The sequence below is a fragment of the Pristis pectinata genome, chromosome 3 (genome assembly GCF_009764475.1).
Source record: "Pristis pectinata isolate sPriPec2 chromosome 3, sPriPec2.1.pri, whole genome shotgun sequence".
Lineage (NCBI taxonomy): Eukaryota > Metazoa > Chordata > Chondrichthyes > Rhinopristiformes > Pristidae > Pristis > Pristis pectinata.
The window spans coordinates 143,721,614-143,744,698 of record NC_067407.1 but is presented as its reverse complement, the minus strand read 5'-3'; the positions used below and the strand labels follow the sequence as shown (position 1 = coordinate 143,744,698).

General features: G+C 48.6%; 2 protein-coding genes across 5 annotated transcripts in view; both read left to right on the top strand.

The window, feature by feature from the left end:
- The window catches only part of LOC127568664 (uncharacterized), a 235,837-nt gene that overhangs the window by 34,054 nt on the left and 178,698 nt on the right, over positions 1-23,085 (top strand). The window contains exon 1 of one of the 2 annotated variants that reach the window (XM_052012667.1): positions 22,566-22,581. The exons of the other annotated variant lie outside the window; for it this stretch is intronic. The gene's annotated coding sequence lies outside the window, so the exon portion shown is untranslated. Of the gene's footprint in view, positions 1-22,565; positions 22,582-23,085 lie in introns of those variants that run through there. 2 annotated transcript variants of the gene reach the window in all.
- Positions 1-23,085, top strand: part of LOC127568658 (adenylate cyclase type 8-like) — a 129,643-nt gene that overhangs the window by 60,797 nt on the left and 45,761 nt on the right. For all 3 annotated transcript variants that reach the window (XM_052012655.1, XM_052012654.1, XM_052012653.1), the window contains exons 9-11: positions 9,123-9,223; positions 14,326-14,527; positions 19,700-19,801. In XM_052012655.1, coding sequence (XP_051868615.1) covers positions 9,123-9,223; positions 14,326-14,527; positions 19,700-19,801 — 405 coding nt within the window. The remainder of the gene's footprint in view (positions 1-9,122; positions 9,224-14,325; positions 14,528-19,699; positions 19,802-23,085) is intronic.

Sequence of the window (23,085 nt, the reverse complement as noted above, 5' to 3'; positions counted from 1 at the left end):
TAGGACCATTTAAGGATAAAGAAGTGAATCTATGTTTGGATGCAGAGGATGAGGGTGAGGTTCTGAATGAGTATTTCTCTTCAGTATTTACCCAGGAAAGGGACACGCAGGACGCAGAAATTGGAACTGAGGGCGTAAAAACATTAGGGCATTTAGAGGTCAAGGAGGAGGTAGTGTTAGGTCACCTAAACAGTATTAAGGTGGATAAGTCCCCGGGGCCTGATGGGATATACCCCAGGTTACTGAGGGAGGTGAGAGAGGAAATGCTGGTAGATCCTTTCCTTCAGAATTCCCTCCAGTAACTGATGTAAGACTGACCAGCCTCTCTTTGGGAACTTCAATTGTACAAGATGTTGGTGAGGGTGCATTTAGAATATTGTGTTCAATTTTGGTCATCCTGCTATAGGAGAGATGCCATTGAGCTGGAAAGAGTGCAGTGAAGATTTACTAGGAAGTTCCTGGGACCTGAGGGACTGAGTTATGGAGAGAGGTTGAGCAGGTTGGAACTTTTTTCATTGGGATGTAGGAGAATAAGGGGTGGGATTATAGAGGTGTATAAAACCATGAGGGGCATGGACGGGGTGAATGCACTTAGTCTGTTTCCCAGGGTTGGGGAATCAAGAACTAGAGGGCACAGGTTTAAGGTGAGAGGCAAGAGATTTAAGAGGAACCTGAGGGGCAAATTCTTCACCCAGATGGTAGTCAATATATGGAACGAGCTGCCAGAAGAAGTGGGTGAGGCAGGTGCATCAACAACATTTAAAAGAAACTTGGACAGGTCCGTGGATAGAAAGGGTTGGGTGTGATATGGGCCAAATGCTGGCAAATGGGACTGGCTGAGATGGGAACCTTGGTCAGCATGGACCAGGTGGGCTGAAGGGCCTGTTTCTATGCTGTATGACTCTATGGTGGTGGAGTGTGGGGCTGATGATGGAGGGAGGGGTTGAGAGTGGGATGTGTGGAGGAAGGGTGGGACTTGTTGGAGGGGGATGTTTAGCCGTGCGGAATGTTGTGAGCAGTGGTGGAGCGAGGGACCATCATGGAGAAGGCTGCGGCCAGTATTATTGGGGGGGTTCGGGTGGAGGGTGGAGGTGCAGGTGGACACCGAAGATGCGAACCAGGGCAGTGAGTAGAGGGTGACAGTGGTGGGGTTGGGATGTGAGTGAGGGGTGGGCATTGTTGAGGTGCAGGACATCCCTCCTCTCCACTGCCTCCTCTACACCAGCCTCCTCTCCCCTATCCACCCCTCCCTACCCTACCCTTCCCTACCCCACTCGTCCGCTTCACCACACCTTCCTTCTCCCTCTTCCCTGTTTACTACCCCTTCTCTTCACCACCCCTCCCTCCCCCCACGTCTCACACCCACCCCACCCCTCCCCTTCCCTTCTCTTCACCACCCCTCCCTCCCCCCACGTCTCACACCCACCCCACCCCTCCCCTTCCCTTCTCTTCACCACCCCTCCCTCCCCCCACGTCTCACACCCACCCCTCCCCACCCCACCCCCCACGTCTCACACCCACCCCTCCCCTTCCCTTCTCTTCACCACCCCTCCCTCCCCCCATGTCTCACACCCTCCCCACCCCTCCCCTTCCCTTCTCTTCACCACCCCTCCCTCCCCCCACGTCTCACACCCTCCCCACCCCTCCCCTTCCCTTCTCTTCACCGCCCCTCCCTCCCCCCACGTCTCACACCCACCCCTCCCCACCCCACCCCCCACGTCTCACACCCACCCCTCCCCTTCCCTTCACCACCTCTTCCTCTCCCACCTCTCACTTTCCCATCCCTCCCTCTCCCACCCCACCCCTCCCCTTCTTCCCTGCTTCTATCCCTGCCTCTCTTCCTTTCCGTCCCCTCCCATTCCTTCCTTTTCTGTTCTGCTCCCCTATTATCCCTCCATTCGCCCTCTGCCCTCTCTTCCCCTCCACTCCCTCCCTCTCCACCCTCCACCCTCCCTTCCCTTCCCTGTTCTTTTCTCCTTTCCATTGCCTACTCACTGAAAGTGGCTGCACAGGTGGACAGGGTGGTTCAGACAGTTTATGGAACGCTTGCTTTCATTAATCGGGGTATTGAGTGTAGGAGTCAACAAGTTATGATGCATCTCTATAGAACTCTGGTTAGGCTGCATTTAGAGTATTGCCTGCAATTCTGGTCACCTCACTACAGGAAGGATGTTGAGCCTTTAGAGAGGGTGCAGTGGAGGTTTACTAGGACGCTGCCTGGATTAGAGGGCATGTGCTATTGGGAGAGGCTGGACAAACTTGGGCTCTTTTCTCTGGAGCGGCGGAGGCTGAGGGGTGATCTGTTGGAAGTTTATAAAGTGATGAGGGGCACAGATAGGATGGACAAGCAGTATCTTTTTCCCATTATTGAGCGATCCAATACCAGAGGGCATGCACTTAAGGTGAGAGGGGTTAGGTTCAGAACAGACGTGAGGGGTAAGTTTTTTACTCAGAATGGTGGATGCCTAGAATGCATTCCCTAATAGGGTGGTGGAGGCAAATTCATTGGGGGCTTTTAAGAGGGGCTTGAATGGGCACATGAATGAGAGGAAAATGGAGCGATATGGGCATTCTGTAGGTAGGAGGGATTAGCTATGTCGGCACAACATTGTGGGCCGAAGGGCCTGTTCTGTGCTGTACTGTTCTGTGTTCTATGTTTTATCTCCTTATTGTAAAGGGATAGATGGGGCAGAATTTGTTAAGTGAGTCCGGGAAGGATTCCTGACTAGAGCAGAGGCCGTACTGGACCTGGTACTAGGCAATGAGCCAGATCAGGTTTCAGATCTCTCGGTGGGAGAGCATTTTGGAGATAATGACCATAACTCCTTGACCTTTACCATAGCCTTGGAGAGGGAATAGGAGAGCAGATGATATAGGAAGTATTAATTGGGGGAAGGGAAATTATGATGCTATTAAGCAGGAACTTGGGAGCTTAAGTTGGGAACAGATGTTCTTGGGGAAGTGCACAATGGAAATGTGGAGGTTGTTTAGGGAGTACTTGCATGGGGTTCTGGATAGGTTTGTTCCATTGAGGCAGGGTAAGGATGGTAGAGTGAAGGAATCGTGGTTGTCAAGAGACATAGAATATCTTGTCAAGAGAAAGAAAGAAGCTTACCTGAGGTTTAGAAAGCAAGGATTAGACAGAGCTCTGGAGAGGTACAAGGTAGCCAGGAGGGAGCTTAAGAATGGAGCTAGTAGAGCTGGAAGGGGGGCATGAGATGTCCTTGGCGAGTAGGATCAAGGAAAACCCCAAGGCATTCTACACGTATGTGAAGAATAAGAGGATGACTAGAGTGAGGGTAGGACCAATCAGGGATAAAAGAGGAAACATGTGCCTGGGGTTGTAAGAGGTAGGGGACGTCCTTAATGAATACTTTGCTTCAGTGTTCACCAAAGAGAGAGACCTTGATGTTTGTGAGGATGGTGTACAACAGGCTGATACACTAGGGCATGTCGACGTGAGGAAAGAGGATGTGCTGGAATGTGAAAAACATTTGGATAGCTAACTCACTGGGGCCGGATGACATATGTCCAAGTTTATTATGGGAAGTGAGGGAAAAGATTGCTGCATTTTTGGCGATGATCTTTGCGTCCTCACTGGCCACAGGAGTAGTGCCAGATGATTGGAAGGTGGCAAATGTTCCTTTGTTCAACAAAGGGATAACCCTGGGAATTACAGACCAGTGAGTCTTACTTCAGTGGTGGGCAAATTACTGGAGAAGATTCTGAGAGACAGGATTTATGGGCATTTGGAGAAGCATAGCCTGATTAGGGACAGTCAGCATGGCTTTGTGAGGGGCAGGCCATGTCTCATGAGCCTGACTGAATTCTTTGAGGATGTGACAAAGCACATTGAAGGTAGAGCAGTGGATGTGGTGTACATGGATTTTAGTGAGGTGTTTGATAAGGTTCCTCATGGAAGGCTCATTCAGAATGTCAGGAGGCATGGGATCCAGGGAAACCTGGCTGCGTGGATTCAGAATTGGCTCGCCCGTAAAAGACAGAGGGTGGTTGTAGATGGAGAGTATTCTGCCTGGAGGTTGGTGACCAGTGGTGTTCTGCAGGGATCTGTTCTGGGACCCCTGCTCTTTATGATTTTTATAAATGACTTGGATGAGGATGTGGAAGGGTGAGTTAGTAAGTTTGCAGATGACATGAAGGTTGGTGGTGTTGTGGATAGTGTAGAAGGTTGCTGTAGGTTACAACAGGACATTGATAGGATGCAGAGCTGGGCTGAGAAGTGGCAGATGGAGTTCAATCCGGAAAAGTGTGTAGTGATACACTTCGGGAGTTCAGGAGGTCGAATTTGAAGGCAGAATACAAGGTTAATGGCAGTACTCTTAGCAGTGTGGAGGAACAGAGGGATCTTGGGGTCCATGTCCATGGATGCCTCAAGGTTGCTGCGCAGGTTGATAGTCGAGGTATTGAGTTCAAGAGCCGTGAGGTGATGTTGCAGCTCTATAGAACTCTGCGTAGACCACACTTGGAGTATTGTGTTCAGTTCTGGTCGCCTCATTATAGGAAGGATGTGGAAGCTTTCGGGAGGGTGCAGAGGAGATTTACCAAAATGCTGCCTGGATTGGAGAGCATGTCATATGAGGAAAGGTTGAGCAAGCTAGGGCTTTTCTCTTTGGAGCAAAGGGGGATGAGAGGTGACTTGATAGAGGTGTGCAAGATGATAAGAGGCATTGATTGAGTGGACAATCAGAGACTTTTTCCCAGGGTGACAATGGCTAACATGAGGGGACATAATTTTAAGGTGATTGGAGGAAGGTGTAAAGGGCGATGTCAGGGGTAAGTTTTTCCACAGAGAGTGGTGGGTGTGTGGAACGCACTGCCGGCAGAGGTTGTGGGGGCAGATACATTAGGGACATTTAAGAGACTCTTACATAGCCACATGAATGATCAAAAAATGGGCTATGTGGGAGGGAAGGGTTAGATAGATCTTAGAGCAGGATAAAATGTCTGCACAACATTGTGGGCTGAAGGGCCTGTACTGTGCTGTAGTGTTCTGTTCTATGACCACTCTGTGGGTGAAAAAGTTGCCCCTCAGTTTCTTATTAAATCTCTCCCCTCTCATATTACACCTATGCTCTCTCGTTCTTGATTCCCCAGCCCAGGGAAAAAGACTGTGTTCATTCACCAAGCTACGTCCTCATTGACCTCTATAAGTCATTCAGCTCTATAAGATCACTCCTCATTCTCCTATGCTCCAATTAAAAAAAGTCCCAACCTACTCACCCTTCCTCCTTAATTCAGTACTTCGAGTCCTGGCAACATCCTTGTAAATCTCTGCACTCTTTCCAGCTTAATGGCATCTTTCCTGTAGCAGGATGACCAAAACTGAACACAATATTCCAAATGCAGCCTCACCAACATCTTGTACAACTGCGACATGACATCCCAACTTCTGTACTCAGTGCCCTGACTGATGAAGGCCAGCATGCTAAAAGGCTTCTTCACCACTCTGTCTAACTGTGATGCCACTTTCAGGAATCAATGTACTTGTACTCCTAGGTCTCTCTGTTCTACAACACTCCCCAGGGCCCTGCCATTCACTGTGAAAATCCTACCCTCATTTGTCTTCCCGAAATGCAACACCTTGCACTTATCCAAATTAAATTCCATTTGCTATTCCTCGGTCCACTTACCCAGCTGATCAAGATCTCTCTGTAAATCCTGATAATGACCTTCACTGTCAGCTGCAGCACTAACCATGCCTTGTATATTTTCATCCAAAGCACTAATATAGATGACAAATAGCAATAGGCCTCGCACTGAGCCATTAGTCACAGGCCTTCATTCCGAGAAACAACGTTCCACCATCATCTTTGCTTCCTACGATCAAGCCAATTGTGTATCCAGTTAGCCAGTTCTCACTGGATTCCATGCGATCTAATGCATTGATGTGGGGAAGGTGCGGATTATCCCCGTTTACTGATGGTCCCTGTGGAAAGCAGAAAGGGGTGGGGAGGGGAAGATGTGGTAGGTGGTGGGATCATATTGCAGCTGGTATGAGTCACGAAGAATATGTGCTGGTGAGGTGAAAGTGAGGATCGGGAACTCTGTCCTTGCTCTGTCTGGGGAGATGTGGGGTAAGAGCAGAAGTGAGGGTAATGGAGGAGATATGGGTGAGGCCTCCATGGGTGGGGTGGGGAGGTGGGGTACCCCATTTCCTGAAAAACGAGGGCACCTCGGCTGTCCTGAAGTGGTTGAGAACAGATATGGTGGAGGTGGACAGACTGAGGGAAGGGAATGGCAGATCTCGCTAATTTCACCAACTGCACTGCCGACTCCCACCCTTCGCTCAAATTCACTCAGACCATTTCTGACACCTCTCTCCCCTTTCTTGATCTCTCTGTCTCCATCTCAGGAGACAGATTATCTGCAGACATCTACTACAAATCCACTGACTCCCACAGTCCATCACACCTGCACTGGCTGCAATTTACAGTGGACAATTAACCCACCAACCTGCACATCTTTGGGATGTGGGAGAAACTGGAGCACCCGGGGAAGCCCACACAGTCACAGGAACAATGTGCAAGTTCTACATAGACAGCGTCCAAAGTCAGGATCATGGATCATAGAACATAGAACAGTACAGCACAGGAATAGGTGCTTCAGCACATCATGTTGTGGTGAACTAATTAAACTAATGATTCCTAATTACACCAATCCCTTCTGCCTGCACATGGTCCATATCCCTCCATTGTCTGCATATTCATGTGCCTATCTAACAGCCTCTTAAACACCTCGGTTGTATGTGCCTCCAACACTGCCCCGGCAGCACCCACCCCTCTCTGTGCATATAAAACAAACTTGCCCCACACATACTCCAGTTTTATAAAGCTGCAGCATAACTTCCTGACTCTTGAATTCAATGCCTTGACTGATAAAGGCCAGTCTGCCATACACCTTTACCACCCCATCAACCTTTGCGGCCACTTTCAGGAAGCTATGGACCTCAAATCCCTCTTTACATCAACATTGTTAAGGGTCCTGCCATTAGCAGTGTACTGTCCTTTAACATTTGATCTCCCAAAGTACAACACCTCACACTTGGCTGGCTTAAACTCAATCTGCCATTTCTCTGCCCATATCTACAACTGATCTATGTCCCGCTGTATCTTTTGCCAAACTTCTACACTTTACGACACCACCAATCATTGTGTCATCTGGGTAGAGGTTAAAACTGGAAAGGGGGATCACCGGATCTCGAGGAGCAAGGAGCATCTGGTTATAGAAGTGGGGGATTTCAACTTCCCCAATGTTAATTGAGATCTTGGTACGAAAGGATTAGATAGGGTGCAATTTTTAAACTGCAGTCAGGAGCTCTTTTTGTGCCAGTTCGTAGATGGTCCTTCTAGAATGGGGCAGTAGCTGGGTAAGTGGATGAAGTGACAGTGGGAGAGCACTTAGTTTCAAGGTAGTTACAGAAAGGGTTGAGGATAGTCCAGAAATTAAATGTCTGAATTAGGGGAAGGCCAATTTATAGAGCTGTAGAGTAATACAGGCCCTTTCTCCCAACTCTTCCATGCTAACCAAGGTGCCCACCTGAGCAAGTCCCATTTGCCTGCATTTGGCCCATATCACTCTAAACCTTTCCTGTCCACGTACCTGTCCAATTGTCTTTGAAATATTGTAATTGCATCCACGTCTACCACTTCTTCTGACAGCTCGTTCCATACACCACCACTCTCTGTTGTCCTTCACATCCTCTTTAAATCTATCCCCTCCCACAAACCTCTGTCCTCCAGTTTCAGACTCCCCTGCCATGGGGAAAAGACTTTGTGACAGTTCAGTGTGCTTAAAAAAGAAAGTAAGAGGACAAAGTGGGACCATGAAATATCACTGGCAGATTAGATTAAGGAAAATCCTGGGGCACTTTATATTCAGAGCAATGAGGGTAACTGGGAATCAAAAAGAAATGTATGGTTGAGGAAGCTGAAATCAGACAGGACCCTTAAGAAATATGAAGAAAGCAGGAAAGAACTCAAGCAGAGTATTAGGAGGGCCAAAAGGGCCATGAAATGTTCTCTCCGAGTACGATTAAGGTAAATCCAAAGGCATTTTGTACATACATGTGGGCGAGGTAGTTTACATTGGTATTCATAATGCGTAGCACTATTACAGTGCCAGCGACCCGGGTTTGATTCTGGCCACTGTCTGTAATGAGTTTGTATGTTCTCCCCATGTCTGCATGGGTTTCCTCCAGGTGCTCCGGTTTCCTCACACATTCCAATGACTTATGGGTTAGGAAGTTGTGGGCATGTTATGTTGGCGTCGGAAGCGTGGCGACACTTGTGGGCTGCCCCCAGAACACTCTCCGCAAAGATGCATTTCACTGTGTTTTGATGTACATGTGACTAATAAAGAAATCTTATCTTATTCACCAAGGAGAAGGACATGGAGTATAACAAGATCAGGGAGGGGTATGCTCATAATCTAGGGCATGTTGAGATCAAGAAGGAGGAGATGATGAGTCTCTTGAAGTGGATGTCCCCAGGACCTGATGGGATTTATCCCAGGTTATTGGGAGAGGCAGGAGAGTAGATGCAGGAGACTTGACAAAGATTTTTGTATCCTCTAGCCACAGGCTAGGTCCCAGAGGACTGCAGCTGGTGTCGTTCCTCTGTTTAAGAAGGGCAACAGGGACATACCAGGAAATTATAGGCTGGTGAGCCGTACATCTGTGGTAGGAAAGTTATTGGAGAGGATTCTTAGTGGGAGGATTTACTCACATTTGGAAAAGTACGGGCTTATTAGGGACAGTAAGCATGGATTTATAAGGGGCAGGTCCTGCCTTACAAACACAATAGAGTTTTTTGAGAAGGTGACAAAGCTGATTGCTGACAGTAAGGCAGTGGATGTTGTCAGTGGTGGTCTTAATATGCCTTCGTAGCATTTTTAGAGGCATTGTCTTGACTGTTTTGAGCATTTTCTGGGTGGTAGGGACCATTGAGTTTCCAGAATTGTTGGTGTGTTGAAGGGGGGTGGATAGTGGTGTGGTAGATAACAAACCAAAAATGGGATGTGGCAACGCTTCTGAGAGCTGCCAGGCTGTTGATCTGAGGCATCATTGCCCTGTGTATTCACTGCTCTCTCTTTCCTGTGCCCAGTATCGCAGGATTCGAGATGATCTTTTCACTTCCAGCATGGTCTGTGCCCTCATCATGACGCTGCTCATTCTTGCTGTACAGATGTTGTTTGCAGTTCCTGAGTGAGTACCAGAGGCGATAGGTTGATTCTGCACACCCAGGCCTACTGAGGCACATTCTAATGGAAGAATAGGCAGCAGAGGAGGGGCCCTTGAGGAGCAAGCAAACACTGTGGTGGGTGGGGCTGGTGGTCGACAGAGGAATGAGCGACTGGTGGGGGAGGGAGTGAGTGACTGGTGGGTGTGGGAGGGAGGGGTGTGAGGGAGGGAGGGGTGTGGGGGACTGGTGGGGGGGAGGGAAGGATGTGGGGGAGGGAGGGACATGGGGGAGGGAGGGAGGAGGACTTTTGGGGGGAGGGAGGGAAGATTGTTGAATCTGGAATGAGCTGCCAGAGGAAGTGGTGGAGGCGGGTACAGTTACAGGGTTTAAAAGAATTTAGCCGGGTACATGGATCGAAAGGGTTTAGAGGGGTATGGGTCAAACGTGGGTAGATGGGACTAGCTCAGGTAGGCAGCTTGGCCGGCACGGACAAATGGAGCCGAAGGGCCTGTTTTCCTGCTGTATATCTCCATGAAGCTCGCTGGTCCCACAGCTTATTAGTTTTAAATTAGTTATGGGAACAGACAGAACTGGTCCACAAGTTAAAGTTCTAAACTGGGGCAAGGCAAATTTTGATGGTATTAGGCAGGAACTTGCATAGGTTGATTGGAGAAGGTTGTTCGTGGGCAAAGAGATGTCTGACACATGGGGGGCTTTTAAAGGTGAGATATTGAGAGTTCAAGGTCTGAATATTCCTGTCAGAGTGAAGGGCAAGGCTGGCAGGAGTAGGGAACCCTGGATGACGAGGGATATTGAGGCTCTGGTCAGGAAAAAGAAGGAGGCATGGGTCAGGTACAGGCAGCTGGGGCCAAGTGAATCCCTGGAGGAGTATAGAGGATGCAGGAGTGTACTCAAGAAGGGAATCAGGAGGGCAAAATGGGGACATTCAATAGCTTTGGCAGAGAATATTAAGGAGAGCCCAAAGAGGCTTTATAGGTTTATTAAGGAAAAAAGAGTAAATAGAGAGAGATTAGGGCCCCTCAAAGACCAAAGTGGACATCTTTGTGTGGAGCCGAACTCAAAGTACTGGAAGAACTTAGCAGGTCAGGCAGCATCTATGGAGGGAAATGAATAAGAAGAAGGATCTCAGCCTGAAATGTAGCTGCAGTCGCCCAGCAGCTGCAGTCTCTCTTGTGTCTCGATTTGTGTGGAGCTGCATGTTTTTACTGTGGAGAAAGACTTGAAGACCTTGGACCTTGAGATAGCTAATAGGGAGGTCTTGGGGATGGTCTGCATTTCAGCAGAGGAGGAACTGGATGTCTATAAACATATGAAGGTTGATAAATCTCCAGGGCCTGATCAGGTATATCCAAGAGCACTGTGGGAGCTACAGAAGAAATTGCAGGAGCCCTGGCTGAGATGTGCATCACCATTAGCCATGGGTGAAATGCCAGAAGACTGAAGGGGGGTTAATGTTGTACTTCTATTTAAGAAGGACTGCAAAGAAAACTCTGGGAACTATAGACTGCCATCTGTGATAGGTAAGTTACTGGAGGGGATTCTGAGGCATAAGATATACAAGCATTTGTAAAGACGGGTTAATTAGGGATAGTAAGCACGGCTTTGTGTGTGAAAGATCACGTCTCACAGATTTGATTGAGTTTTTTGAAGAAGTAACCAAGAGGGTTGATGAGGGCAGGGTGGTAGATGTGGTCTATGTGGACTTCAGTAAGGCCTTTGATGAGGTTCCACATGGTAGGCTGATATGGAAAGTTAGATCACATGGGATCCAGGGAGAGCTGGCTAATTGCTATTTGCCATCTATATCAATGACTTGGATGAGAATGTACAAAGTGTGGTTAGGAAGTTTACAGATGACACTAAAATAGCTGGGGTCATTAACAGTGAAGATGGTTCAGGATTTGGGTCAGTGGGCCGAGGAATGGCAAATGGAGTTTAATTCAGATAAGTGCAAAGTATTGCATCTTGGGAAGACAAATAAGGGTTGGACTTTCACAGTGAACGGTAGGACCCTGGGGAGTGTTTTATGGACCTAGGAGTACAAGTACAAAATAGACTTTTTTTCTGCTGTAATTGTGTTCTTTCCTGTAAAAGTTGTCTATAATTTATGTTTAATGTATTTTTTCTTGCAAATGCTGCTTGTCAGATGCGATGTGCCTGTGGTGCTGCTGCAAGTTTTTCATTGCACCTGTGCACACTTGAGCATATGACAGTAAACTCGACTTTGACTTTGACATTCACTTTGACATGGTTTCCTGAAAGTGGCATCACAGGTAGACAGGGTGGTGAAGAAGGCTTTTGGCACGCTGGCCTTCATCAGTCGGGGCATTGAGTTGAGAATTTGGGATGTTATGTTGCATTATATCATTTATATAAATAATGACTAACAAGGGTCCCAACACCGACCCCTGCAGCATACCACTAGTTACCGGCCTCCATTCCCAGAAACAACCTCCAACCACCAACCTCCGAGTCAATTTTGAATCCACCTAACTAGCTCTCCCTGGATTCCACAGGACCCAACCTTCCAGACCAGCCTGCCAAGTGGGACAAGGCCTTGCTAAGGTTCAAATGGATGACATCCACTGCCCTACCCTCATCTACCCTTTGGGCTATCTCTTCAAAAAACTCTAATAGATTTGTCAAATGTGACTTCCCACATACAAAGCCACACTGACTCCCCACAATCAGACTCTGTCTATTCAAATGCTGGTAGATCCTTTCCCTCAGAATTCCCTCCAGTAACTGATGTCAGACTGACCAGCCTCTCTTTGGGAACTTCAATTGTACAAGATGTTGGTGAGGGTGCATTTAGAATATTGTGTTCAATTTTGGTCATCCTGCTATAGGAGAGATGCCATTGAGCTGGAAAGAGTGCAGTGAAGATTTACTAGGAAGTTCCTGGGACCTGAGGGACTGAGTTATGGAGAGAGGTTGAGCAGGTTGGGACTTTTTTCACCGGAATGTAGGAGAATAAGGGGTGGTCTTATAGAGGTGTATAAAACCATGAGGGGCATGGATAGGGTGAATGCACTCAGTCTGTTTCCCAGGGTTGGGGAATCAAGAACTAGAGGGCACAGGTTTAAGGTGAGAGGCGAGAGATTTAAGAGGAACCTGAGGGGCAAATTCTTCACCCAGTATATGGAACGAGCTGCCAGAAGAAGTGGGTGAGGCAGGTGCATCAACAACATTTAAAAGAAACTTGGACAGGTTTGGAGGGATATGGGCCAAATGCTGGCAAATGGGACTGGCTGAGATGGGAACCTTAGTCAGCATGGACCAGGTGGGCTGAAGGGCCTGTTTCTATGCTGTATGACTCTATGGTGGTGGAGTGTGGGGCTGATGATGGAGGGAGGGGTTGAGAGTGGGATGTGTGGAGGAAGGGTGGGACTTGTTGGAGGTGGGATGTTTAGCCGTGCGGAATGTTGTGAGCAGTGGTGGAGCGAGGGACCATCATTGGAGGAAGGCTGCGGCCAGTGTTATTGGGGGGGTTTGGGTGGAGGGTGGAGGTGCAGGTGGACACCGAAGATGCGAACCAGGGCAGTGAGTAGAGGGTGACAGTGGTGGGGTTGGGATGTGAGTGAGGGGTGGGCATTGTTGAGGTGCAGGACATCCCTCCTCTCCACTGCCTCCTCTACACCAGCCTCCTCTCCCCTATCCACCCCTCCCTACCCTACCCTTCCCTACCCCACTCGTCCGCTTCACCACACCTCCTTCTCCCTCTTCCCTGTTTACTACCCCTTCTCTTCACCACCCCTCCCTCCCCCCACGTCTCACACCCTCCCCACCCCTCCCCTTCTCTTCACCACCCCTCCCTTCCCCCACGTCTCACACCCACCCCACCCCTCCCCTCCCCTTCTCTTCACCACCCCTCCCTTCCCCCACGTCTCACACCCACCCCACCCCTCCCCTCCCCTTCTCTTCACCACCCCTCCTTCCCCCCACGTCTCACACCCACCCCTCCCCACCCCACCCCCCACGTCTCACACCCACCCCTCCTCTTCCCTTCACCACCTCTTCCTCTCCCACCTCTCACTTTCCCATCCCTCCCTCTCCCACCCCACCCCTCCCCTTCTTCCCTGCTTCTATCCCTGCCTCTCTTCCTTTCCGTCCCCTCCCATTCCTTCCTTTTCTGTTCTGCTCCCCTATTATCCCTCCATTCGCCCTCTGCCCTCTCTTCCCCTCCACTCCCTCCCTCTCCACCCTCCACCCTCCCTTCCCTTCCCTGTTCTTTTCTCCTTTCCATTGCCTACTCACTGAAAGTGGCTGCACAGGTGGACAGGGTGGTTCAGACGGTTCAAGGAACGCTTGCTTTCATTAATCGGGGTATTGAGTGTAGGAGTCAACAAGTTATGATGCATCTCTATAGAACTCTGGTTAGGCTGCATTTAGAGTATTGCCTGCAATTCTGGTCACCTCACTACAGGAAGGATGTTGAGCCTTTAGAGAGGGTGCAGTGGAGGTTTACTAGGACGCTGCCTGGATTAGAAGGCATGTGCTATTGGGAGAGGCTGGACACACTTGGGCTCTTTTCTCTGGAGCGGCGGAGGCTGAGGGGTGATCTGTTGGAAGTGTATAAAATGATGAGGGGCACAGATAGGGTGGACAAGCAATATCTTTTTCCCATTATTGAGCAATCCAATACCAGAGGGCATGCATTGAAGGTGAGAGGGGGTAGGTTCAGAACAGATGTGAGGGGTACGTTTTTTACTGAGAGAGTGGTGGGTGCCTGGAATGTGTTGCCTGATAGGGTGGTGGAGGCAAATTCATTGGGGGCTTTTAAGAGGGGCTTGGATGGGCACATGAATGAGAGGAAGATGGAGGGATATGGACATTCTGTAGGTAGGAGGGATTAGATATGTCGGCACAACATTGTGGGCCGAAGGGCCTGTTCTGTGCTGTACTGTTCTATGTTGCATGTACCCTCTTCCCTCCCTGCTCTCCCTTCCCTTCCCTCCCCCTCCTCCCCCATTCTCCCAGAGGTGAATGTCTCATTCCCCTGGCTGTTTCACAGTTGGACCAGCAGCTGCCGTCACTGCCTTTTATTGTGTTTCAATTCCTGAGGAGATTTCTTCAAGTCACTGCCCTTGTTCGCTCCGCACAGGAAAAAGATGAGGGTTGGACACTTCATCTGCATCCTGCTCATTTACTTCTGTCTTCTCTGCTGCACGATGGCTGAGGGGTTTGCGTGTCTCCCGAAGGCCATGCACGAAATGTGCTGCTGGATCCACGAGACTTACAGTGTCCGCACCATCGTCATGATTGTCTCCATCTCAGCCAACTTCATCTCATCTATTTACGACATGGTGAGTGGAAATGTTGCAGCAGGACGCCTATCGACCCTGGCATTGGGATAGCGACCCTCGTCCCAGAGCTTGAACAGTTCTTCAGCTGCTCAAGGTCCAAAACTACTAGGTATGGCTAGGCATAGCACAGGGTCTGGGCAGAAATCCTGACAACAGGCCGTAATGGGGAAAGAGTTGTGCAATGGGCTAATTTGGATTAGTACAGGACAATGAGACCACTTTATCAGTGCCAGGGTAATGTAACAACAGAGATGATGGTCAGGTTTATTTTAATGCAAGGAGTATAACGGGTAAGGCAGATGAGTTTAGGGCCTGGATTAGGTGAGGCCGCATCTGGAGTACTGTGTGCAGTTCTGTTCTCCTTAGCTGAGGAAAGATATACTGGCTTTGGAGGCGGTGCAGAGGAAGTTCACCAGGTTGATTCCGGAGTTGAGGGGTTAGCCTATGAGGAGAGATCGAGTTGTCTGGGACTATACTCGCTGGAATTCAGAAGAATGAGGGGGGTCTTACGGAAAAATATAAAATTATGAAAGGGATAGATAAGATAGAGGCAGGGTGGTTGTTTCCACGGGTAGGTGAGACTAGAACTCGGGAACATAGCCTCAAGATTCGGGGGAGTAGATTGAGGACGGAGATGAGGAGAAACTGCTTTTCCCAGAGAGTAGTGAATCTGGAATTCTCTGCCCAGGGAAACAGTAGAGGATACCTCAGGAAATATACTTAAGACACAGTTAGATAGATTTTGGCATAGTAGGGGAATTAAGGGTTATGGGGAAAAGGCAGGTTAGTGGATCTGAGTCCATAGCCAGATCAGCCATGATTTTATTGAATGGCGGAGCAGGCTCAACGGGCCAGATAGCCGACTCCTGCTCCTATTTCTTATGTTATTAATACATGAAGCTACAACGTTGTAGCCAAACTTGATTCTTAGCAGTGTGGAGGAACAGAGGGATCTTGGGGTCTACGTCCATAGATCCCTCAAGGTTGCTGCGCAGGTTGAACCATAGAACCATAGAACCATAGAACAATACAGCACAATACAGGCCCTTCGGCCCACCATGTTGTGCTGCCCTTCAAACCACACCTGACTATCTAACCCCTTCCTCCCACATATCCCTCTATCTTAAATTCCTCCATATGCTTATCTAACAATTTCTTGAATTTGACCAACGTATCAGCCTCCACCACCACCCCAGACAGCTCATTCCATGCACCAACCACTCTCTGGGTGAAAAACCTCCCTCTGACATCTCCCTTGAACTTCCCACCCGTTACCTTAAAGCCATGCCCTCTTGTATTGAGCATTGGTGCCCTGGGAAAGAGGCACTGGCTGTCCACTATTATCATTTCCTCTCAATATCTTGTATACCTCTAACATGTCTCTCCTCATCCTCCTTCTCTCCAATGAGTAAAGCCCTAGATCCTTTAGTCTCTCCTCATAATCCATACTCTCTAATCCAAGCAGCATCCTGGTAAATCTCCTCTGCACCCTTTCCAACACCTCCACATCCTTCCTATAATGAGGCGACCAGAACTGGACGCAGTACTCTCTAAGTGTGGCCTAACCAGAGTTTTGTAAAGCTGCATCATTACCTTGCGGCTCTTAAACTCGATCCCACGACTTATGAAAGCTAACATCCCATAAGCTTTCTTAACTACCCTATCTACCTGTGAGCCGACTTTCAGTGATCTGTGGATATGAACCCCCAGATCTCTCTGCTCCTTTACACTCCCCAGAATCCTGCCATTTACCTTGTACTCCGCCTTGGAGTTTGTCCTTCCAAAGTGTACACCTCACACTTCTCTGGATTGAGCTCCATCTGCCACTTCTCAGCCCAGCTCTGCATCCTATCAATATCCCTCTGTAAGCTTCAACAGCCCTCCACACTATCCACAACACCACCGATCTTTGTGTCATCTGCAAACTTGCTAACCCACCCTTCCACCCCCTCATCTAAGTCATTAATAAATGTCACAAAAAGTAGAGGTCCCAGAACCGATCCCTGTGGGACACCACCAGTCACAGCCCTCCAATCTGAATGCACTCCCTCCATCACAACCCTCTGCTTTCTACAGGCAAGCCAATTCTGAATCCACACGGCCAATCCTCCCTGGATCCCTTGGCCTCTGACCTTGATAGGGTTGTTAAGAAGGTGTATGGTATGTTGGCCTTCATTAGTTGGGGTATTGAGTTCAAGAGCCGCGAGGTGATGTTGCAGCTCTATAGAACTCTGGTTAGACCACACTTGGAGTATTGTGTTCAGTTCTGGTCGCCTCATTATAGGAAGGATGTGGAAGCTTTAGAGAGGGTGCAGAGGAGATTTACCAGGATGTTGCCTGGATTAGACAGCATGTCTTGTGAGGATAGGTTGAGCGAGCTGGGGCTTTTCTCTTTGGAGAGAAGGAGGATGAGAGGTGATTTGATGGAGGTGTACAAGATGATAGGAGGCATAGATCGAGTGGACAGTCAGAAACTTTTTTCCAGGGCGACAAAGGTTAACATGAGGGGACATAATTTTAAGGTGATTGGAGGAAGGTATAAGGAGGATGTCAGGGGTAAGTTTTTTTCCACAGAGAGTGGTGGGTGTGTGGAACGCACTGCCAACGGAGGTTGTGGGGGCAGATACATTAGGGACATTTAAGAGACTCTTAGACACATGAATGATAGAGAAATGGGGGGGCTATGTGGGAGGGAAGGGTTAGATAGATCTTAGAGCAGGATAAAATGTTGGCACAACATTGTGGGCTGAAGGGCCTGCACTGTGCTGTAGTGTTCTATGGTCCAGCCTCCCGTCCGTCCCTTTTCTCTGTCCTCCTGAACTATGTAGTCGCTAGCACCCTATCCCTTCCCCTCCTCCACCCTCAGCATTGGCCCATCACCCACACCCTTCCCACTGGTTCCCCTCCCCCACCTGCCCTCCCAACCTCCCTCACCTGATTCCATGCAATATAAGAAAGGGGGTGATCACTCTGATGGGATTGTACTGTAGGCCTCCCCAACAGTCAGCAGCAATTGCAGGAGCAGATTTGTCGGGAGACTGCAGATAGCTGTCGGAATAATTTGGTTGTAAAAGTAGGTGATTTTAAATTCCCTGATATTGTCAGGGACTACCATAGTGCAAAGGGCTTGGATAAGAAAGCATTTCTCATCTGTACTTACTATGGAGAAGGCCTTGGAAGCTGGGGAGTTCAGGGAAGAGAACACTGATGTCCTGAGACATATCTACATAACAAAAGAGGCAGTACTAGAGGCCATGGAGCACCCTGGTGGATAAATCCCTGTGGCCCGACCAAGTGTATCTTATGACATTGTGGGAAGCCAGTAAAGAAATTGCTGGGGCTGTGGTAGAGATTTAATCATCGTTGGCCATGGGTGAGGGACCGGAAGACTGGAGGGTGGCTAATTGTTGTGTCTTTATTGAACAAGTGCCGTAAGGACAAACCAGGGAACTACAGGCCAATGAGCCTAACATCAGTGGTGGGAACATTACTGGAGGGCATTCTGAGAGTCAGGATCTACCTGCATTTAGAAAGGCAGGGACTGATTAGGGGTAGTCAGTGTGGCTTCGTACATGGGAAATGTTTCTGACAAATTTGATTGAGTGTTTTGATGAGGTGACAGAGAATTGATGAAGGCAGGGCAGAATCAGATTTATTATCACTGACGTGTGACATGGAATTTGTTGTTTTGTGACCGCAGTGAGTGCAAGAGATAAAGACAAAAATTACTATAAGTTACAAAATTAAGTAAATAGTGCAAAAGAGGAATAATGAGGTAGTGTTCATAGACTGGTCAGAACTCTGGCAGAGGAGAAGAATCTGTTCCTTAAGTGTGGGTCTTCAGGCTCCGGTACCTCCTCCCCGATGGTAGTCACATGAAGAGGGCATGTCCCGGGTGGAGAATTCATTTATACTGCACTTGGAGAGGACACGCAAAGCTAAGGCAAAGGCATACATAATAAATAGCAAGATGTTGAGCATTGCAGAGGGATCTTGAATTGGCAGTCCACAGATCCTTGAAGTTAGCAGGACGGATGGACAAGGAGGAGATTCAGGATATCTGCCTTTCACAGCTGAGCCAAAGAACACAGGAGCAGAGAGCAGGGGCTTGCTTAAACTGCAGCCCATCACCCACACACTCCTCCCACTGCTCCCATCTGCCCTCCCCACCTCCCTCCCTCCATTTTGTGCTCCACCTTCCTCTCCTATCAGCCCTTTGTCACCTCCACCAGCACCTCCCAGCCTCTGTGGCTATTTCCATTCTCCCCTCCTCCATCTGCCTGTTACTTCTCCGCACCTGGATCCACCCATCACCTGCCAGCTCTTACTCCATCTCTTCCCCTCCCCCTATCTCTCATTCCAGATGAAGGGTCTCGACCCAAAACGTCGACTGTCCATTTCCCTCCATAGTTGCTGCCTGAGCCGCTGAATTCCTCCGGCATCTTGTTTTTTTTTGTTTTAAACATTAGTTAGGTCACAGCAGCTTCCGTTTTACAGTCCCATTCACCACACTAGAGGAAGGACCATAGAACAATACAGCACAATACAGGCCCTTTGGCCCACCATGTTGTGCTGAAGGATTTGAAGGAAAGAAGAAGGGTGAATGAGAGATTGAAGAGGACATTGATGGGGCTAGAGTATTTTGGTTTTGAGTAAAGTTTGTCTAGACTAAAGTTATCTTTGGAACAGAGAGGGAAATGATTTGGGGTTTATTGTCAGGCTATGGAAAGAGAAAGGGGCGGTGGGCTTAGTTTCAGAGTTTGTGTGAACTTATTGACACATGGAGAAAGTGAGGTGGTGAGCTCAGTTTGGGATTGAGGTCAGAGAGTGTAGAGCAGTGGAGGGCATTAAATGCAGCTTAAATGTATGAACAGGGCAGTGGGACACGAACCACAGCTGTAGGGACGGAGCAGGGTATGGAATTGATACAGGACTATGGGGAGAAAGGGAAGCATTGTGATTAGTTTGGAATTGCAACAGGTTATGGGCATGGAACAGGGTAGTGTGATTAGTTTAGAAATTTAAGAAGAATTGGGAGATTCAGGGCTCTGGAGAGAGGATGGGGAAGTGGGAATTGCTCTGACGGGGAGTTAATGCTGTCCAGCAACCACCTCTCGTGTCTTGTAAAATCTCCAGCATGCTCTTATAGTTCAGTTTTGATTTTCCTTGCAGATTTGGTGCCCTAATTTGAACCCGTTTGTAGAAATTGGGTATAATCTGACCAAATGGACAAATGCTAACCTGTGGACAGCAAGCATCTGCAATCAACTTGAGGTGAGTGCTGCTTTCAAATGTGTCCATTGGCAAGCCTCAGATTCTCCCACAAGAGGAACCATCCTCTCCATACAGGATCCCTCTCACTCCTCTAATCTCCAGGAACAAGTCCACCCATTCAAACTTTCCTCAAACGACAATCTGCCCATTCTAAGTATTTATTGAGTTAACTTCCTCTGAACTCTTTCCAATGCGTTAACGTAGAATGACAGAATCATAGATGGACAGTCCCAGTCGTGTTGGAGATGGTCTGTCCCATCAGTGGGGAGACGGTCTGTTCCGTCAGTCAGAGGACGGACAGTCCCATTCATGTTGGAGACGGACTGTCCTGTCAGTGGGGAGACGGACTTTCCAGCGGGGAGATGGTCTGTTCCATCAGTGGGGGGACAGACAGTCCTATTCGTGCAGAAGACGGACTGTCCCGTCAGTGGGGGGATGGATAGTCCTATCTGTGTTGGAGATGGTCTGTCCCGTGAGTGGGGGGAGTGGACTGTCCCGTCAGTGCAGAGATGGTCTGCCTCTGCAGCAGGGAATGTTGGAGACTGTTTCACTTTTCCATGCATTCATCTCATGTGTTCTGAAAGGTCTACTTTCTGTGTTTTGTCTTTTCACAGGTGTTTCCTCACCAGCTGAGTGCTTACAACTTGTCTCTAAATTTTTATTTCATATTTCTGCTATCTTCATTTTTTGATCTTCATGAGATGTTGAAATTTCTTCACTTGAAGGGCAATGAATCATAAGGATTCTCTACCCAGAGGGGTGTGGATGCTCAGTGGTGGAGTATATTCAGGATCTAGATCGATATTTGGGATTGCCTTAGTGCAAGGGGCTTAGATGGGCTGGAATTCATAAAATGGATCCAAGAGGGTGTTTGAAGCAGTCTGCAGATAGTCGTACTCAGGCAGAGTTGTACTGACCTTTCCTTAGGGAACGAGGACAAGTGGTGGAAGTGTCTGTGCTGATTGGTCACTTGTACCGAGGTCCAGTGAAGAGCTTGTCTTACAAACCGATCGTACAGGTCAATTCATTACACAGTCCAATTACGTTGGTCAGTACAGAGTGCATTGATGTAGTACAGGTAAAAACAGTAACAGTACAGAGTAAAGTGTCATAGCTACAGAGAAAGTGCAGTGCAATAAGGTGCAAGGTCACAACAAGGTAGATCGTGAGGTCAGAGTCCATCTCATTGTATAAGGGAACCGTTCAATAGTCTTATCACAGCGGGGTAGAAGCTGTCCTTAAGTCTGGTGGTACATCCCCTCAGGCTCCTGTATCTTCTCCCCGATGGAAGAGGAGAGAAGAGAGAATGTCCCATGTGGGTGGGGTCTTTGATTATGCTGGCTGATATATCAAGACAAGGAGAGGAGGTTGGTGTCCGTGATGCGCTGGGCTGTGTCCACAACTCTCTGCAGTTTCTTGCGGTCCTGGGCAGAGCAGTTGCCGTACCGAGCCGTGATACATCCAGATAGGATGCTTTCTATGGTGTATCGGTAGTTGGTGAGAGTCAAAGGGGACAAACCAAATTTCTTTAGCCTCCTGAGGTATCCTGAGGATACCCTTTGGTAACACTGACCAGGGTTCAGTAAGCTCCAATGTAGTCAAGGAAAATGGTAGAATTGGTCCTGCCTTACAAGCCTGATTGAAGTTTTTGGGGATGTGACTAAACACATCGATGAAGGGAGAGCAGTAGATGTAGTGTATATGGATTTCAGTAAGGCATTTGATAAGGTACCCCATGCAAGGCTTATTGAGAAAGTAAGGAGGCATGGGATCCAAGGAGACATTGCTTTGTGGATAAGATAAGATCTTTATTAGTCACATGTACATCGAAACACACAGTGAAATGTATTTTTTGCGTAGAGTGTTCTGGAGGGGCAGTCCACAAGTGTCGCCACGCTTCCGGCGCCAACATAGCATACTCACAACTTCCTAACCTGTACGTCTTTGGAATGTGGGAGGAAACTGGAGCACCCGGAGGAAACCCACGCAGACACGGGGAGAACGTACAAATTCCTTACAGACAGTGGCCGGAATTGAACCCGGGTCGCTGGCGCTGTAAAGCGTTAAGCTAACCGCTACACTACCGTGCCTGCCCACCAGAGTTGGCTGGTCCGCAGAAGGCAAAGAGTGATTGCTGACGGGTCATATTCTCCATGGACGTTGGTGACCAGTGGTGTCCCTCAGGGATCTGTTCTGGGACCCTTACTATTTGTGATTTTTATAAACGACCTGGATGAGGAAGTGGAGGGATGGGTTAGTAAGTTTGCGGATGACACAAAGGTTGGAGGTGTTGTGGATAGTTTGGAGGGCTGTCAGAGGTTACAGTGGGACATAGATAGGATGCAAAACTGGGCTGAGAAGTGGCAGATGCAGTTCAACCCAAATAAGTGTGAAGTGGTTCATTTTGGTAGGTCAAATGTGATGGCAGAATATAGTATTAATGGTAGGACTCTTGGCAGTGTGGAGGATCAGAGGGATCTTGGGGTCCGAGTCCATAGGACGCTCAAAGCAGCTGCGCAGGTTGACTCTGTGGTTAAGAAGGCATATGGTGTATTGTCCTTCATCAATCGGGGAATCGAATTTAGGAGCTGAGAGGTATTGTTGCAGCTATATAGAGAGGTATTGTTGCAGCTATATAGGTTCCTGGTCAGACCCCACTTGGAGTATTGTGCTCAGTTCTGGTCGCCTCACTACAGGAAGGATGTGGAAGCCATAGAGAGGGTGCAGAGGAGATTTACAAGGATGCTGCCTGGGATGCGGAGCATGCCTTATGAAAGCAGGTTGAGGGAACTCAGCCTTTTCTCCTTGGAGCGACGGAGGATGAGGGGGGACCTGATAGAGGTGTACAAGATGATGAGAGGTATTGATTGGGTAGATAGACGCTTTTTCCCAGGGCTGAAATGGTGGCCACAAGAGGACATAGGTTAAAGGTGCTGGGGAGTAGGTATAGAGGAGATGTCAGGGGTAAGTTTTTTACTCAGAGGTGAGTGCGTGGAATGGGCTGCCGGCAACGGTGGTGGAGGCGGATACGATATGGTCTTTTAAGAGACTTGTTGGATAGGTACATGGAGCTGAGTGAAATAGAGGGCTATGGATAAGCCTAGTAATTTCTAGGGTAGGGACATGTTCGGCACAGCTTTGTGGGCCAAAGGGCCTGAATTGTGCTGTAGTTTTTGATGTTCTATGTTCCATGTTCTTAGGTTAGGGTCTGTAACTGGGGGAAGCAGATTTTGACAGTGTAGGGCAGGACCTGATGGAAGTCGACGGAGCAACTGCTGGAAGGA